The sequence below is a fragment of the Cuculus canorus genome, chromosome 25, assembly GCF_017976375.1.
Source record: "Cuculus canorus isolate bCucCan1 chromosome 25, bCucCan1.pri, whole genome shotgun sequence".
Classification (NCBI taxonomy): Eukaryota; Metazoa; Chordata; class Aves; order Cuculiformes; family Cuculidae; genus Cuculus; species Cuculus canorus.
This window is the reverse complement of record NC_071425.1, coordinates 5,465,015-5,482,996: the sequence shown is the minus strand read 5'-3', so window position 1 is coordinate 5,482,996 and position 17,982 is coordinate 5,465,015. Positions and strand designations below refer to the sequence as shown.

At 46.4% G+C, this 17,982-nt stretch overlaps 1 gene segment (V, D, J or C); it reads left to right on the top strand.

Moving 5' to 3' along the window:
* Positions 1-328: 328 nt before the first annotated feature.
* LOC104067497 (M1-specific T cell receptor alpha chain-like) lies at positions 329-16,763 on the top strand. The segment is given in 5 exon segments: positions 329-461; positions 12,482-12,745; positions 13,187-13,234; positions 15,000-15,105; positions 15,912-16,763. Coding segments are annotated over 5 exon segments (510 nt in total).
* Positions 16,764-17,982: the final 1,219 nt, after the last annotated feature.

Genomic DNA, 17,982 nt, shown 5'->3' with positions numbered 1-17,982 from the left:
TGACCTACGAGAAGCTCAACCTTGGCAACGGGACATGACTTCAGGATTTGCCCAATAAGTGACACTACTTTCTGATGGTCTCCTCCCCAGTGTCCAGCAGGCAGTGATCTTGCCAGCATCTCTGTCCCTGCGCTTGGGGCTCCTCAGCTGGAGGTTCCCTGCCAGCTGTGTCCTTACAGTCCAGGCTGTGGCTCAGGGCAGAAACTCCAGTCCTCCCCAGTGCAGTTTGTCCATGTAGGTCCAGCGGTGCTCTGGATCGCCCACATAGAAGAGGCAGAGCTTCACCTCAAGCCATGGCTGGTTTGGAGCAACATTCAGCCTTGTCTGCACAGGCTGTGGATGCCCAGCTTTGGCAAGTGGTGGGGAAGGTTTTTGTTGAGAGTGGAAGCACTGTGCGACCATGGGAACTGCTAGGACTAAACTTCTCTTTGGCCCTGGAACGAGACTCACTGTTAAGCCACGTAAGTCCAGCTCTGCTGCTCTGCCTGCTGTTTCTGTGAGCCCTTTCCAGGGGTGGTTGAGACCAGCAGAGGGGCTGCGTTTTTTATAATTTGTGGGTGACCACACCTAGGAATGGAGTTTGGTATAAGAGAATGTGCCCACTGGGTCCACAATGACCCTGATTGCTCTCTCTTGGTCTGGGATGGACAAAGCAGCCACACTCCTGCTCCCCTTTGTGCCTGCTGCCCCATTGCTGTAAGAAAATATGCTCACTCATTCCAAAGAAGGAATGTCCTGCAGTGGAGGGCACTGTCCCCTTTCTCTTTCCCCCCCTTGTCTGGACACAGCTGGACTAAGGTCAGAGGTGTTGCAGCTGAAGGGGCTCCCTGGGTTTTTTGTTATGGGAGGAAATGCTGTGTGATCCCAGCTACAGGTTGAGCTTTGGAGCAGGGACCATCCTGTCCGTCCAGCCCGGTGAGTGTCCAGCTTGTCTGTGTGTCCTTTGTCCTTCACAGTCACTGAGGGTCCACTAGAGTGTCCTGGTTATATCCATTGTACTCTTTTCATAGGGGAAACAGAACATAGGCGCTATTTCAAGGTGCTCTCATGCTTAGAAATGTTTTCAGGTGGAGGATTTCTGTTCTTCAGGAAATCGTGCTCTGGGAGTGGGGCTCCCAACTCCTTTCAGTGTAGAGAAGGGATGCAGAGTGGAAGAAGGAACCTATTGTGGGTAAATGCTGTCAGAAGTGGAAGTACCTTAAATAAACCAAGTAACTGAGCTTGCCTTCATGCAGCAGGTTTTTCCTTCCGAGCGAGCATCCCGCTTGCCCAGGGTGTAAGTCCAGAGGCTGCCAGCATTGATCCACTGATGGAGGTGTCTGTAGGTGGAGCGAATCCTCTGGATTTCTTGGCTGTGCCCTTGCTGTTGTGACAACAGCCTCCAATTTCCCTCCAGGACTAAAGCCACTGTCGGGCTATGTCAGTGGGTCAATGCCTGTGCATTGCAGTCTCACCCGATAATTATTTCCTAAGGCTCTGCTGTGACATGGCAAGAAAATTCATTGGGGAATTGACCTCCTGTACTAGTTTAAATACTCTAACGCTTCTTGTAAACAAATCTACCTCCAGATGGAAATCTGAACCAATTGGCTGTTGGACTCCATCAGTTACTCTGTCTCCAAACTGGGTTCATGGTTTTGTTCCCATCCTTTTTGCCATTCCAGTACAATAAGACGTTGGGGTAGGGAACACAAACTGTTCCCTTGTAGCTAATGAGTTGGTTCTTCCCATCTCTGTTGCCTGAGGTGACTGTATTGTGGTCCAGTTATCCCTCTTTATTTGAACATGGAAAAAGGGTTTTGGCAGAGGGAGTTCAAGGAGGTCTGTGGAAATCTGTCTGGGTATTTATAGCTTGTTCAGAGGCAGTGATTTAATTTATTCAAGGCCTCCAAGAGCCTATGAGGTGCTCGCTGAGGAGACCCATTTTGCAAACACCTGTCACACTGTGGGTTCTGGAGGATGGGGAAAACTCACATGGGGGAGTGGAACCAAACTCCTCGTTGTCCCAGGTGAGCTGTTTCTTTTTGGAGTCAAGATGGACTCAATACAGATGACAATAGGCTAACTTCCAGAGTAACAGTCTAGTGGATCTGTGGAGCAACTTGGGGTTGTTTTAATATTCCTTGGAAAGAAGCTGTAGACTTTCTATTTAACCAACGTGCACCAGGAAAGCATCCGTCCTGGGGAAAGGTAACAAGTAAAACATGAAAAGATGTAAGTGAAAACAGGAATAGAAATGAAAACAACTCAAATGGTCTTTAGGGAGTGGTGCAGCTTTGGTTTTGTCAAGGATGGAGGTGGAAAGGGAATTGCCTCGTGACTCTTCCTTGTGGTGTTAATGAGACCGTAGCGTGGAGAGGGAGAAGAATGAACAACGGACATGAAGATAGGATGTAATGCATGTGGAGAAGCAAAGGAGCTCCTTGAGGAAAGTTATTCAGGTGGATTGTGGTGAAGGAGGGTGTACAAAGGTTTTTGCTTTGGCAAACACCACAGTGTCTATGAATACCTACCAGCTTACATTTGGACATGGAACCAGACTTATGGTGACCCCAAGTAAGATTTCTCTATTTTCATTGAGTTGTTCAGCAGAAAAACTCAGTCCACTAAAAATAAAGGAAATGTTTGCCAAGAGAGTAAGCAAAACACTGTTCAGAAGCGGGTTGCTGCCACATAGTGATGTCTTGGTTACGGGAGTATCTGCTGGGTATGGTAGGACAGGAGAGATGGTCCGTAGAGCAGTGCTGTAAATTGCACGAGATGTAAATACCGGCAACAGTTGTAGGTGCATGGTATGTATTTTCCCATTGTTTCATGCTTGTGACATCCCTAAGAGAGCTTTGTGTCACAGTTTTCCTTCCAGAAGTTTTAATAAACTCATGTTTGGAGAAGGAGCTGGCCTTCCTTCTCCAGGTATATGAACTTTGCAATTCAGGTAACAACTCTCCACAGGGTAGGCAAGCTCAGGTTGAAAAACATTCACTGAATACTTGGTAGTCTGTTTTTTCCCTTCATCTGGAATAAAATTATGGATTAGAAAATTGGTCCCTAACTATAAACAAGGGGGAAATTCCTGATTGCTGATTTGTAGATACACAACACAACAGTGTTAAGAAAACTGCTTAAATCAATTAAATTAAAAAATTAATTTTTTTCTCCTTTGAAAATTGTCAGTAGATACACACAGAGGAGAAACTTCCATGAGCGTCTGAACTGGGAATCTCAAGTACAATTTTTCCCTACCCCAGCAATTAAATCTCAAGCCAGAATTGTAGTTTCTTCAGAAGATTTTATTAAAAAAAGGAAAAAGGGAAAAAAAAAGAAAAAAATTAGTTAACAAAGGTAAAGCAATCTTTGGAAACTGCCAAACCGGTCATTTACCCTCACTGGAAGAGAGTGAAAGGAACTGCACCTCTGGCGGAGGTGTTATCTCTGCTTTCTCAGCAATTAAATCCCATTTTCTCTCTGGGATGGAGGCAAACGGAACCATGGTGTAGGTTTTGCAGGAAAAGTGACAGGGAGGTGAAACTGCTGCCTGTATTTTATTTGCTCATTAACAAATGAATGAACTCTGATCTCATTCTCCATTTAATTCATAAGCTTTTCAAAGACAGGAATTTTTCATAGGATGACTGTAAGGAGGATGCACGGCTTGACAGTGACTAGGGAGGAGGTTTTGATGCGCTGTGTCTCACACTCTGGTTTTGTGTGGATGTATCTTTCCAGTTAGATGTGACACGGATGACAGGGCTGCCAGCCGGCTAAGCCAGGTTTTGTCACGCAAAACTATCCAGTTGTGCAAGCTAGGAGGATGCATTCAGACAACATTGGCTGAGTTACTCAAGTTTGTCTCCAACTGGTTTTTCTTTGTTGTTTGGGTGTGAGGGGTTTTTTGGTGGGTTTTCGTTTTTTTTTTTTTCATTTATGAGCTCAGATGCAAAATTTTATCAATAGTAGAATCATAGAAAGGTTTGTGTTGGCAGGGACCCATCAAGTTCCAACCCCATCACCATGGGCAGGGACACTTCCCTCCGGATCAGGGTGTTCCAAGCCCCATCCAACCTGGCCTTGGACACTTCTAGGGATGGGGCAGCCAGAAATTCCCAGGGCAACCTGGGCCAGGGCCTCCCCACCCTTACAGCAAAACATTTCTTCCTAAAATCTCATCTCAATCTCCCCTCTTTCAGCTGAAAACCATTCCTCCTTCATCCTGTCTCTGCACTCCCTGATCAAGAGCCCCTCCCCAGATTTCCTGGAACCCCTTTCAGTACTGGAAGCTGCTCTAAGGTCTCCCCAGAGTCTTCTATATTATTCTTTTCAGCCTTCCTCTGTATAACTGTACTATTCAGGTTCCTCTGCTGCCTGGGGCAACTTAGGTTCTGTGTGGCTCTGGATAATGGAAAACTAACTGCATATGGCACTTCCAGGATGCTTGCTCCTGTGTGTGCTGCTGTAGAAACATCACTGCTCGATCTGAGCTCCTGTGGAAGACCTTGTTCTGCAGGGGATGGAAGAGCAATTTCCATTGTGGGCTGAACCTCTGGGCAGGCTTCGGGCCATGACACAAGCTGATATTTTATAGTGTCCGCCGCTCAGAGTGGGATCCAGTGGTTGTTAATATAATGTGAAGCGCAGCTGGAAAAGGAGGGTGGATGTTGCAAGAGGCAGAGTAGACCAGTAACACAAACTGGTGAGACTTAACAGCAGTGGTCAGAAAGCTTCTACACACATGGAAAATTGTACACCCTCACCCTTACTGGAGACAGAGGAAAGAATAAACAGACGACTGCAGGTGATGGAAAACAGTTTGAGCAGTGAGGGTCAGGAATGATGGAGCAGGCAGAGGAATGTGGCTGAAGGAAGTGGTTTTTCCCCTGTACATTCTGAGAAAGTGGCCAGTGATGTTGGTTGGACCATTCCAATCAACTCCTGCATTGCTGGGTTCTAACCCAGCATCCGTGGGTACCAGCGCTCCATTTTGCAAAGTGCTGCATCACAGTGTGATACTGAGCTATGGCAAATTTACATTTGGAGCTGGAACGAAACTCACGGTTTCTCCAGGTACATCTCAATTCCCAGATGTGATTTCTCTTGGAAGTACTTCTTCTGCTTTGCAAGCTATTCTACCTATTTTGTCACTTGATGACATATTAGAAACAGGAATATAAATTTTCAGCTGCTATAAAAGCAAGTGATTTCCATGACTGTGCGTGTATATATATATATATATATATATATGTATTTTCCCCTCCCTGTTCCTGATGATGAACTCCCAAAGCAGAAGTTTTACCTATGCAGAAGGACTTTTCTTTGAAATTCGTCAGGAAGTGGTCTCCTGAATAAAAATTTGTAGAATCATAGAATGCTTTGTGTTGCAATCATGGTCACGTCTAGATGTGATTGCTCCAACTCTTGCTGTAGAATTGAAGAGCTTCTCAGATCCACACTGAAACCTCAGTGTTTAGTGGCAGCACAAGCCATGGTCTCCCTGACACAAAGAAATTCCCTCCCCAAAGGGATACTTTCTACTTAAAAGTTAAATGGCAAATTTGCTCCAGAAACGCTCAACTAATTCAGATGGCAAATTCAAGAGAATGGGACGATGGTGTTTGTGCCATCCTGAGGTGTGCCGTGCAGTAACAGTAAACAACCTGATTTTTGAAAGAGGAATCTGCCTGGCACACTAAATAAATGAAGAATGAAAGGAAAAATAGAGCTTGCAATGCAGGTACCTCTTGGAAGCAACAATATAAGTATGATGGAGGGTAATATTGAGGAACAGGTGTTTGGGAATCATGAAAATAAAGTTAGATGGAAGAAAAGTCCTGGATAGACGGATATTTTTAATCCTAGACGTAACCAGGATTGGTTTTGGTGAGTAATTGGTGAAGATTCCATTCAAACCTGCTCAGGATATTGTAGAGGTCTGTGCTATTGTGTAGCTATGGAAGTAGTTATGAAATCACGTTTGGATCTGGGACAAGGCTGCTGGTTTCACCAGGTACATTTACCCTCATTTCTCATCTAATTTGCAAGATAGTTACACAAGATAGTACCCACCAAGATTTGGGAAAAGGCAGCATTAAAAGTATAGTAGCCTGAGGTCTCATCTCAGCCTTTAGAATTTATGCCAGGGCAACTGTCCAAGTGCTCTTCCTCCAGGCAGCTGCAGGCAGGCGTGGGCTTTCGGTGCTCTTCTACCCTGTGATAAGCTTAGACAAAGCCTGGGGTTGCTTTTCTGTTGAGTCAGTTGTGAATTTTTTCTCTCCTAAGGGTAAATCCAAGCCAATTCCATTGGCCTCAAGCAAAGTCATGGATGATCTAGGTCAGATGAAAGTGTATTGAAATACAAGAATGGCCATAAGGTTTAGAAATATCCATTTATGGTGATTATCTGCACTCACAGCCCAGGCGGACAACCATGTCCTGGGCTGCATCCAAAGCAGCGTGGCCAGCAGGGCGAGAGAGGGGATTCTGCCCCTCTGTTCCTCTCTTGTGAGACCTCATCTGGAGGATTGTGTCCAGTTCTGGAATCCTCAACAGAAGAAGGATATGGAACTGTTGGTACAGGTCCAGAGGAGGCTACAAAGATGATCTGAGGGCTGGAGAACCTTCCATATGAGGACAGGCTGAGAGAGTTGGGGTTATTCAGCCTGGAGAAGAGAAGACTCCAAGGAGACCTTATAGCGACCTTCCAGTACCTGAAGGGGCTACAAGAAAGCTGGGGAGGGGCTGTTCACAAAGGCTTGTGGGGATAGGATGAGGGGCAATGGGTATAAACTGGAGAGGAGCAGATTTAGACTGGACATAAGGAAGAATTTCTTCACCATGAGAGTGGTGAGACACTGGCCCAGGTTGCCCAGAGCAGTGGTGGCTGCCTCATTCCTGGAGGTGTTCAAGGCCAGGTTGGATGGGCCTTGGGCAGCCTGATCCAGTGGGATGTGTCCCTGCCCATGGCAGGGGGAGTGGAACTAGGTAATCTTTATGGTTCCTTCCAACCCAAACTACTCTATGATTCTATGATTCTATGATTCTATGATTCTACGATTATCACTGTTTTATCTGGTCCTTGCTTGAAACAGAATCCCACCAAGCAACAGTGTATTCTTAATATGATTTTTAATCAGTATTGGAATGGACCTGGGCTGTGTTTTCCCTGGTTTGTCTGATGTATGGATAGTGAGTCATCCATAAATATTGCAAGAGGATTTTGTTTGTGACTGACTTGAATCCAGATTGGCCAAGCTGTCCCAGCTGCCAGACCACACTCAATGTTGACTCCTGCTGTTGTCTGTCAAAGTGAGGAGGGATTGAGTCTGAAGTCTCAGATCACCTTTGCCTTTCCCAGTGAAGCTCCAAGCTCTGGACAGGGTTATCATGTGCCACTGAGCCCTGGAAGGCACCAACTGTAACCAACGTCAAAGGGGTTCTTGCAAAGGTTTTCTAGTTCATGTGAATTATGGTGGTGGAGAAGGCCAAAGCGAATGTTAGGAAAAGGAACCATGCTGGTAGTCAAGCCAGGTGGGCAATAGATGGTGAAACATTCAGGAGAAATCTAGGACTGCAAGGCTGTGACCCCAGCTGCTCTGCACACTGAGCAGGGATTTGAGGTGATGCTACAGAGACGAGCCCAGAGAATGTTCCTAGTATTGCCCCAAAAAAAGAGGAATACACGATGTCACCAGTGAATAAATGAATGTCTTTCTTTTGATCTCCCCATTCCTGGTCTTGATAATTTTCTAGTGGAATTCTTTGGTACTTGGATGGTGACTTAAATCAGTGTGTTTGGTCATAGGCCCCTAAAGTTATTCTCTTCTCTGGAACGCCTGTTGACTTGATTGTCAGTATGACCTGGGAAAAACTCCCTACGTTTTTGTAGAGGTTGACACCAGTGTGTGAATACTGGTGTCACACCAGTGTGTGAATCTCGTATCACCAGGGATACGAGAAACTCACATTTGGAACTGGGACCCGACTGCTTGTTATCCCAAGTAAGGTTGAGCTTTCTGTTCTGTATTAACACCAGGACTGGGAGACCATTTTTCCACTGGGTAGATGGACTAGGACTTTCGTGGAAGCATGCTCCTACTTCATTTCAGCTTCCCTTGACAAACACCAGTTGGAACAGAGATTCTGGCTTGGTATCCAGGGGGTGCTTGGCTATGGTGTGGCAGTGACCCAGTGTGGGGAAGAGCAGCTTGAGGAGATGGTACTGTTCACCCAGGTTTAGCAGTCACAGCACAGTGCAGTCGCTCACAGTGCTGGGAGCAGTTCGCACACAGTCTGATGGCACAGCAAATGTTTAGGAGTTTTAAAGAGTTTCCGGCTGAGTTTACAGACTTGGTTTTTAAAACAACAAACTCATACAATTATGGGAATGATTTGGGTTCAATGGGACTTTAAAGCCCATACAGTTCCACCCTTCTGTGGAACAGGGACTGGATCAGGGGCTCAAAGCCTCATCAAACCCGGCCTTGATCACCTCCAGGGATGAAGCAACCACAATTTCCCTGGGAAACCTGGGCCAGGGCCTCCCTACTCTCACCCTGAAGAATTTCCTCCTAATGTCTGTTTTAGTCTGCTGAATGCTTGATTTCTCCTCACATACTGGGTATCTCCTTCTATTAATTCACCTTTAGTTTTGGCTCAGCTGGAAACCTCCTGCTTTAAGGGTTTTTGAGAGATTTGGATGATTTGGGTAGTTTGACTTCTCCAAGTGTAATTACAGAGGTTAAGCGTAATTACATTCACATTTCTGGGACCAGAATTCTGCCTGAACCCTGTAAGTGAAGCAGCTTATTCGCATTTACAAATCCTGAATTTCTGTACAGAGTTCTTGTTCTTTGGATGACTTGGCTGATGCTGGGCTAGGATCTGGCTTCTTTTATCTGGGTTCTTCTAGACGCAAGCATTGGAAGCTCGGGTATAACATGAGGACATCCGGCCTTGCTGTAGACACCAGAGCATCCATGCCAACTGGCAGGTTTCACAAAGAACCTCTAGTAGACATTTTGGAACCTCCATTGGAGGATGGGTAGCAAACACCGCTAAAATGTTTGTTAAGTCACTGGAGCTGCTGCTCTGGGGGTCAGGATCAGCCTGCATGATTGTGTGAGAGGAGATGTATTTCCTCTGAGTTGGAGGAGAGCTCCAGGTTTGCTCTAGCTGCAGAATATCATGGCTCAGGCTGAGGAAGGATAAGAGGATCAAAGACCCCTATCACATCAATTCCAGTCTGACCAGAAATTCAGATCATTTGCTTTGGTGGGAATGGAGAATGAGGTAAATCCCTGTATACAAGATGGGTGTTAAACCAGCTCAGGATTCCTACTGCAACTTGCTTGGAAAAAAAAATGGTATAGCTCTCAGTCTGATGTTGGAACATGTTTTGACTGCTCTCTCCCTTAAACCAGTCTCCAGAGTTGGCTTTCTCTGTAGACTGACCAGAAACACCATCCAAACATCTCCTGTTCTCCCACCTGGAAGATAACCTTCAGTACAGATTAAATAAGGCAGGGTGCACAGCTCAGAGCATCAGGGTCTACTTCTCAACCTTTACTGCAAATACAGGTCGCAAAGATCAATCAGTACAGCATCTCCAACACACCCACCAGCTCATTAGAACAGAATAACAGGAAGCCCAAGCCCTAGCACTGGGGCTGTAAGAGCTGATGTTTACCGAGCCCGCTGCGTGCAGACTTTAATAGCAGTGTGAAAACCCACAAAGGAGCTTATCGGAAAAAGGCTCGAGTGCCAGAACAAAGCCAGAAGCCACCCTGAGCAAGAACGAGAAATGAGTATTTTGCAAAACAGGTGCTGCTGAAGCTGCCTGAAAATCAGACCTTATTATTTTATCTACTCAAGATAAGAACATGACAGAGATTTACAGGGAGAAAAACACCCTAATTTGGAGAGCAGGGGATATGTAGCTCTGCAGAAAGTCCAGCACTCGTTATGAGAGAGAAGCAGAACAGCTTGATCAGTTCCTGCTCTTCTCTATCCATGTACTCCACAACAATGATGAACCTTGGTTCATCCGTGTTTTGTACAGGAATTTGCCATCAAGCTTTTTATCTGTTCCTGTCTTCCTCTCCCTAACAAAAAATCACAGAATTCTGTGTCCATACCAATAACTGGGAGGGAGCCAGAACCTATCTCAGACCATGTTCTGCATAGCTGGGAGAGAGACAGTCTCATCACCTCATTGCTCTCTGTAGCTCTTTGAAAGTTAGTGAGGTGGACGCCGGTATCTTCTTCCAAGCAACAAGTTATGGGACAAGGGGAAATGGCCTCAAGTTTTGCCAGGGAAGGTTTAGATTGGATACTGGAAAAAAAATCCTTTATTGACAGAGTGGTGAAGCCCTGGTAGAGGCTGCCTGAGGCAATGGTGGAGTCTCCATCCCAGGAAGGGTTCAAAAAACATGTGGCTGTTGCACTTTGGGACATGGTTTAGGGGGCAGAGTGGCGTTGGGCTGGTAGTTGGATTGGATGAGCAGAGAGGGCTTTTCCATCCTTAATTGTTCTATGATTCTATGATCAGTTTTTTCAAAGCCAGGGCAAAGCTGGCATGGATGAACTACAGCTCAGGAGAAGGGCTGGAGAAGAAATTGTTAGGCTTTGTGGTTTGTGCTTTCTCTGAGGTCATACTAATGAAGAAGTACCGCTCTTAGTCTCTAAGGTGCTGACAACTCGCGACTGAACAGATGAAAAGCATTTCTTTCAGGAATACAACAGGGCCTGCACTTGGATAAGGTACTGAGACAATTTCTAAAACTCAAGCTTTAGTCCAAGCTTACCCCATGGGAAGAATCTCAAAGTTATTTATCCAGGAGCTAAGCTGTCTTTAGCATTGCTTCAATATTTATCAGTGTGACATACGAGCAGAGGGAAGCAAATAGTCATCTGAACCCCCAGTCCTACCTGATACCACTTTGTCAGTTTGTGAATGTGGACTGAAGGTCTGATCCAAATCTGTGATTGTGGAATTCAATGTGAAATGCAGACAGAGGGCTGCTGAGACCCCCAAATCTGCATCCTGACTGTAGTCTGTCTTCAATGGTGTTCCATCTGTTCATCATCAGTGGACTGCAATGCCCAGAGCATTTTACTATTGCACATGAACAATCAGGCTGAGAAAGTTGGGGTTGTTCAGCCTGGAGAAGAGAAGGTTCCAGGCAGACCTTAGAGCAGCTTCCAGCATGGAAAGGGGCTCCAGGAAAGCTGGGGAGGGGATCTTGATCAGAGAGTGAAGAGACAGGATAAGCGGAAACAATTTTGAGCTGAAAGAGGGGAGGCTGAGGTGAGATCTTAGGAAGAAATGTTTTCCTGTGAGACTAATGAGGCCCTGGCACAGGTTGCCCAGAGCAGTGGTGGCTGCCCCATCCCTGGAGGGGCCCAAGGCCCAGTTGGATGGGGCTTGGAGCAACCGGATCCAGTGGGAGGTGTCCCTTTCCATGGCCAGGGGTTAGAACTGGATAGGCTTTTGGGTCCCTTTCAACCCAAACCATTCCCTGATGCTATGATCAAAGATTTAAGAAAGCATTTTCTCAAAGAATCAGGCTTCAACTGCTGCTTAGAGTATAAGTTTACAAAGCTGAATGTGCAAAAAGGGTGTTAACCACAGGTAATATTTTGATACGTGTGCAAAATCCTGGTCTAACTGACTTGCAAGCAGAACTTGAAGTAAGAAAACAGAAATAAACCCCAAGTATCTTAGATCTGGAGCCTTTATCCCCAAAACTCCTCTTCTGCAGGGTAAAATTTAGTAAATAAATCTTGTGCTTCACTGTCAGGTGGTGGGATGATGAAATGCCTGTTTGTTTCATCTTTCTTTCCCTAAATATAAGCATATGACCATACCTCACTGTGGCTTTCCAAGCTTTCTCCTATAGAAACACCATTATACTAATGGTAAATGTGGACACGCTTCAGGCTTTGTAGTTTTTCCCCTGACCCTCAGGCCAGGAGGAGGCAATGGGATACAGAATGTCAGCACTGAATTTGACTACGCTTTTACAAAAAAAAAAGCTGAATGCTTCATGCTGCTCAGTTCTGCCCAGAAACATTGCATCTCATAGCAAAGCAGCAGCAAAGGAAGGCAGCAAAGACAGCTCTCTCCAGGCCAAGACCCAGAAGAAAGCCCAGGGTACAGAGCAGAGTCGAATGAGTTGTCAGAGAGAAATGGCTAGGTTAGATATGGACATCTTGGGTGTAGATGCCCACGTGAGTACCCTCTGAGATCCTCCAAGGATTCTGGCCAATCCCTCTCTCTGTCTTCCACGCAACGTAAGTCAACATAAGTCTCATACAGCTCCTGCATCATCTGCTGTGGGTGCCTTGGTTTTCAAAGGTGTCCTAGCACAAGATCCCTACGATCAGGGAAGTTCCCACTGGAATCACGGATATGAAACCTCCACACCTAAGTGTATGTTAAGGAACTATGACTGTGTGATGTCATCTAAAATCTCTTCTCCTTTTCCAGATGTTACTCCATCTCCTTCAGTCTACAGACTGGTCTCTAAAGACAATGAGGATATGGAAATGTGCCTTATCACAGATTACTCCCCTGAAAGTCTTACTTTTAACTCGGCTGATAAGCACACAGATGCTGTTGTGGAAGTGGCAACGTCTGAGAGCAAACCAGAAGCGAGCTATGTGTCAACCTACTGGGCCAAGAAGGATGAAATGCAATGCAGCGCAAATCATGAGGGCTTTGGAGAACTGCAGGGCGAGGATCCTGAAAGCGGTAATGGCATTGTTACTGTGTACAGTGCTAGAGATACTCTGGTTTCTGTGCTGTTGTGATGAGCAGGGCTTGTTCACATCTCCCAGCCTGGCAAGCAATGCAGAATTGTGCTCCCACACTGCAAAGGAAAGTTGTCTTGTTGACTTTGTTTTATTTTGCCTCCCCCTTGGGTGCAAACAAGATTCATGGTCAGCAGACTGCTACAGTCACAGCAGAGAGATCTTGAAATCACACCATGGGGGATATAAGGCTTGAAACTCCTTTGTTGGGTTTAATTAGACTTTATGTTATGATTGCCCTGAAAACAGCAGAAAAGAGTGTTTATAGGAAGGTTTAATGGCCAAAACCTCTGCTTCAGCCTTTCTAGGTAGAGACACAACTTTGTGAACTTCTGCGGAGTCCATTACCATTATTAATTGAATTTATTGTTAATAACTGCAGGTGCCAGCGCTGTCTGTGTCACAGGGATGTCTCTGCACTTCAGGACAGGTATGTACTCGGCATTTTAGGAGTAAAGCTCGGTCTGATTAAAGGAAAAGTTCTCCCAAGTTTTTTCTGATGCTCCTTGTTTGCTGAATTCCTGTTGGAGCAAAAAGTTTAGATGGGAAATTTCCAAAAGAGACCCACAGGGTTTAAACACCAAAGCTCTCAGTCCTGGCTTGCTCTAGTCTTCTGAATCTGAATTCTGTGACCAGTGTAACCAGTGCCAGCTTGCTTTCACTAGGACTGGCCAACCAGCGCCTTGCCACCCTACCATGGTTTAAGGTACTGAGATGAGTCAGCCTTACTGGAAGCCGCCTGCATTTCAGACTTCAAAAGAGTTAGGGCTACTCTTGGGTCCACAAACACCTCATGAACCAAAAGCTGAGCAGGCAGTGTTGGCAGTGGGTGCTCAAAAGCAGTGTTGTGCTGAAGATGTGGTGTAGCTGAGCAAGCTTTGCTCCAGCTCAGGGCTGGGGGGAGAACACCAGGCAGTGCTCGGAGCCCAAGAAACTGCTGCTCCTGTAGTTCAAAGGCGCTGAGCTCACCCCTGCACTTGCCCTGTTTCAGAACAGCTCTGTTTTTGCAAATGTGCAGCCTAGCTGCAAAGAAACCAGTGAGCCAAATGTTTCCAAAACATCACTTCAGAAAAACACTCACCGGTAAACACGGCTGATTCGATCAGTCAGCTCAGAAAGATATTTTCAAAGATAAACAGAAAATGACTTTTTGATGACAGCTCCCTAATTCCCCAATACAGATGAATGAGTTTTCAAATGAAAATGGCTTTGGAAGTTAAAACTAATAGAAAATTTAAGCAGACTTTGTATTCTTTCAATAAAATATATCTGATTCTCACCCTGCTCATCTTAAAAAAAATCAAGGAGAGGAAGGAGGGACCTTCCAGCACCCTGGGGTCATAGTACACTGCCTTTAGAAATAGCTAGAGGGTGGCACATTTGCATAGAGGATAATCAAGTGGTTACTGAATGAAAACCTGGCCCTTGGAGCACTACCCTTGGCATGCATCAGAAACAGCAGGGCCAGCAGGTCCAGGGAGGTGATTCTGCCCCTGGACTCAGCACTGGAGAGGCCACACCTCGAACACTGTGTTCGGTTTTGGGCCCCTCAGTACAAGAAAGACATTGAGGGGCTGGAGCGTGTCCAGAGAAGAGAACAGAGCTGGGAAAGGGCATGGAGAACAAGTCTTATGAGCAGCAGCTGAGGGAACTGGGGTTGTTTAGCCTGGAGAAAAGGAGACTGAGGGGAGACCCCATCACTGTCTACAATTTCCTGAAGAGGTCATAGAGAGATGAGTCTTGGTCTCTTCGCCCAAGTGACAGGTGATAGGACAAGAGGGAATGGCCTCAAGCAGTGCCAGGGCAGCTTCAGATCGGATATCAGGAAAGATTTCTTTGAAGAAAGTGTTCTCAGGCACTGGCAGAGACTGCTCAGGGAGGTGGTTGAGTCCCTATCCCTGGAGGTGTTTAAAAGGGGAGTAGATGAAGTGCTTAGGGATATGATTTAGTAGTGGTCAGGTATGTCTGGGCCTGATGATCTCAAAGGTCTTTTCCAGTCTAGGGATTCTATGATTCTACTGGGAAGTAATGAGGGTGTCTGGTGAGACAGCCCTGCTCCTTGGTTTGGGAGCAGTGTTTCTGGCTGGCTCAATCACATCCAGAGGAACTGCCTCAGCACTGAGTGTGTTGAAGTCGGTCTGAACGGCAGGACGTCTCAGCACTCTTGTGACTTTCCTTATCTGTTGGTTTTACAGATGAAAACCTGAACACACTGTCCTTATCACAGCTGGGCCTGAAAATAATTCTAGCAAAAGGAATATTTTTTAATGTGATGATGACGATGCTAGCGTGGAAAAAAAAGTGAGTATGCACGGGGGTTGGTAAGGATAGTCAAAAACTATCTGGATCAGTCCACTAGCTAGCAGTGTTCCCCCTCTCTGGAATAACTCTTTATGCAGTCTATCCACGTACCTACCAACAGTAAAATCTCTCCACTCCTTTGGCCACACCACTTTTTTCACCCACACCAAGTTCATTTAGTTTTCCTTATGCTCATGCAAATTTAACTTTTTTCTTCTTTCTTTCCTTCTATTTCTGTATCTATCCCTTCCCGTGTCTGCACTCAGGCGTCAGACTCATCCCTGACCAGGCTCCAGCTGGAGAAGTTGGATGTTTTCATAGAATCCCAGAATGGTTTGGGTTGGAAGGGACCTCAAAGCCCATCCAGTTCCAACCCCCTGCTGTGGGCAGAGACACCTTCCACTGGATCAGGGGCTCCAAACCCCATTCAACCTGGCCTTGAACCCCTCCAGGGATGGGGCAGCCACCACTGCTCTGGGCAACCTGGGCCAGGGCCTCATTAGCCTCACAGGAAAACATTTCTTCCTAAGATCTCACCTCAGCCTCCCCTCTTTCAGCTCAAAATTGTTTCTTCTCATCCTGTTCCTGCACTCCCTGATGAAGAGCCCCTCCCTAGCTTTCCTGTTGCCTCTTTAAGTACTTTAAGATCTCAGACCTAACAGTTTTGGCCCAGTGTCTCCTCTTTCTCTTGCCTAGACACTTCAGCTCTACAGTTGTGTAGATCCCAGTTGTGTAGGTCTCAACTGCAGATCTACAATCGCCTGGATCCCAAACAGCTCTGTAATGCAGCTTTATCTTTGTTACAGGGAGGAAAACAACCAGATGGTGCCACCCTGAAGTACCAGAACTGATGAATCTTTACCAGAGCATCCTGTGCAAGAGGGAACAGAGGCATTCCTGGTGCCAGGGCTGGCATTTGCTGCTTCCGTAGATCACACCAGCTATTGTAGTCTAAATTGCTTTATTTCTATTGTTATAAAGTGAGTAAAAATGAGCTTTAAATCCCCAGCATTCTGCTCCCCACATGCCTGCTCTGCTTAACATGGCTATAGCTCTTCTTAAAGTACAGTTTTCTGAACTATAAATTGCTGAACATGACTATTCCATGCGTTAAAATGACACAATCCTTGCCTGGGGCAGAGTTGTCACAAACTGCGAGCTTGGATGTGAGTTTTCCATATTTGATATCTGTCAGATGGGCACTCTAGGAATGTCCCCCCACCTTCCCCAACACTGTTCCAGCCGCAAACAGAACGCACTGACCAGCAGAGGCAGCCTCACTCGGTGGCACACACCCTTCTGTCTCCTGCTAGGTCAGAGCAAGGTACCTTTTTTCCCTCTGAGGATTTGCTGCTCCATCTCCTGGAAGTCCTGAATTCACTGAAATTATCACTTCATTATCACAGAAGAAAATAATGTCTCTTGCTATGTTTTAGAGAAACGACTTTTGCTCTTTTTGTTCAGTTCTAACACCAACTTTAGATTTTCCAATTTCTTTTTAGAACCTTTGTATAAAACTAAGTTGAAATATGAGTGCGCACCCTGGAAACAGGGCAGGGATGTGAGATTCGTAAGCTGCTGATTCATGAACTGTACCCGCAACCGCCCTGATGGCTTTGTTCTTCTTGAGACCTCTGGCTGCTATTAAACAATTCATATCAAGAACAAGGAACTTGTTTGTCTTTTGTGCCTGTGGTTTAAGGAAATCGGCTTAATCTCCTGACAAGCTTTAGGAATCATACAATCATATAATAGTTTGGGATGGAAAGGACCTTAGAGATCATCCACTTCCAACTCCTGCCATGGGCAGGGACATCCCACTGGCTCAGGCTGCCCAAGACCCATCCAACCTGGCCTTGAACACCTCCAGGGATGGGGCAGCCACAACTCCCCTGGACAACCTGGGCCAGTGTCTCACCACTCTCATGGTGAAGAAATTCTTCCTTATATCAAGCCTAAACCTGCCCCTCTCCAGGAATGAGCCTGGCCTTCGGGGTGAAGGAGGGAAAAGGCACCTGGCCTCCCCTCTTGTGCCTGCCTTGGCCACCGGGTGCTGTTCCCAATGTCTGGCTGGAGCTGCCATGGTGGGGAGAGGCTACAGAGTCCCTTTCCAGGACATCTCTGCTCTGTCTGGGTGAGAACAGCATGGCCAGCTCGGAGAGAATGGAACAGAGGAGAGCACCTCTCCTCAAGAGTAGACTCTGTAAAGGCAATAGTAAAACATGGCATGCCCAAAGTGAGAGGACAAGTGGTCCAGGTTCTTAAAGCAGACATGCTGTGGGGAAACACAGGAGACGGAGGTGTCCTGCCTCTAAGGGTCCCTCAATCCCACAACCGAGGAGGACAAGGCTCCTGCTTGGCATTCCGGACCCATGTGCCTAGCCCACATCTCCAGGTTCAGTCTCTCACTGGCCAGACTGGAGAGGAAACTTTCTCTTTGTATGACATTGTTCTTTCCATCTTCTGAAGCACCAGAGATTCCTCTGGAAGGAGAATTGGGAAGGGAACATCCCCTCCCAGTAAGCCTTGGCCCTTGCTGGCACCTCACACCAGTGCCCAGACCAAGGGGCAGGGGAAGCTTCACCAGGCTGGTGGGGGTGATTCCCATTGGGATATTTCTCACCTTACTGGATTCACGGTCTTTGCAAGGAACTCTGTGTGTGTGTGTGTGTAAAGGTTCTGACTTCAAACACCTTTAGGCCAAAAGCCCTGGTGCTTCATGTAGGAAGAAGGTCCCCATGTGAGGCCCACGCCAGTGTGCCTGCCACAGGGTCTGACCCACGGATCTGGGCACCAAGACAAGGTCTCCCTGGTCACCTGCCGTGGTGCTGCCGCTTGATCATTAGCAGGTGGCCTTTCACGAGGTGACAGAATTAT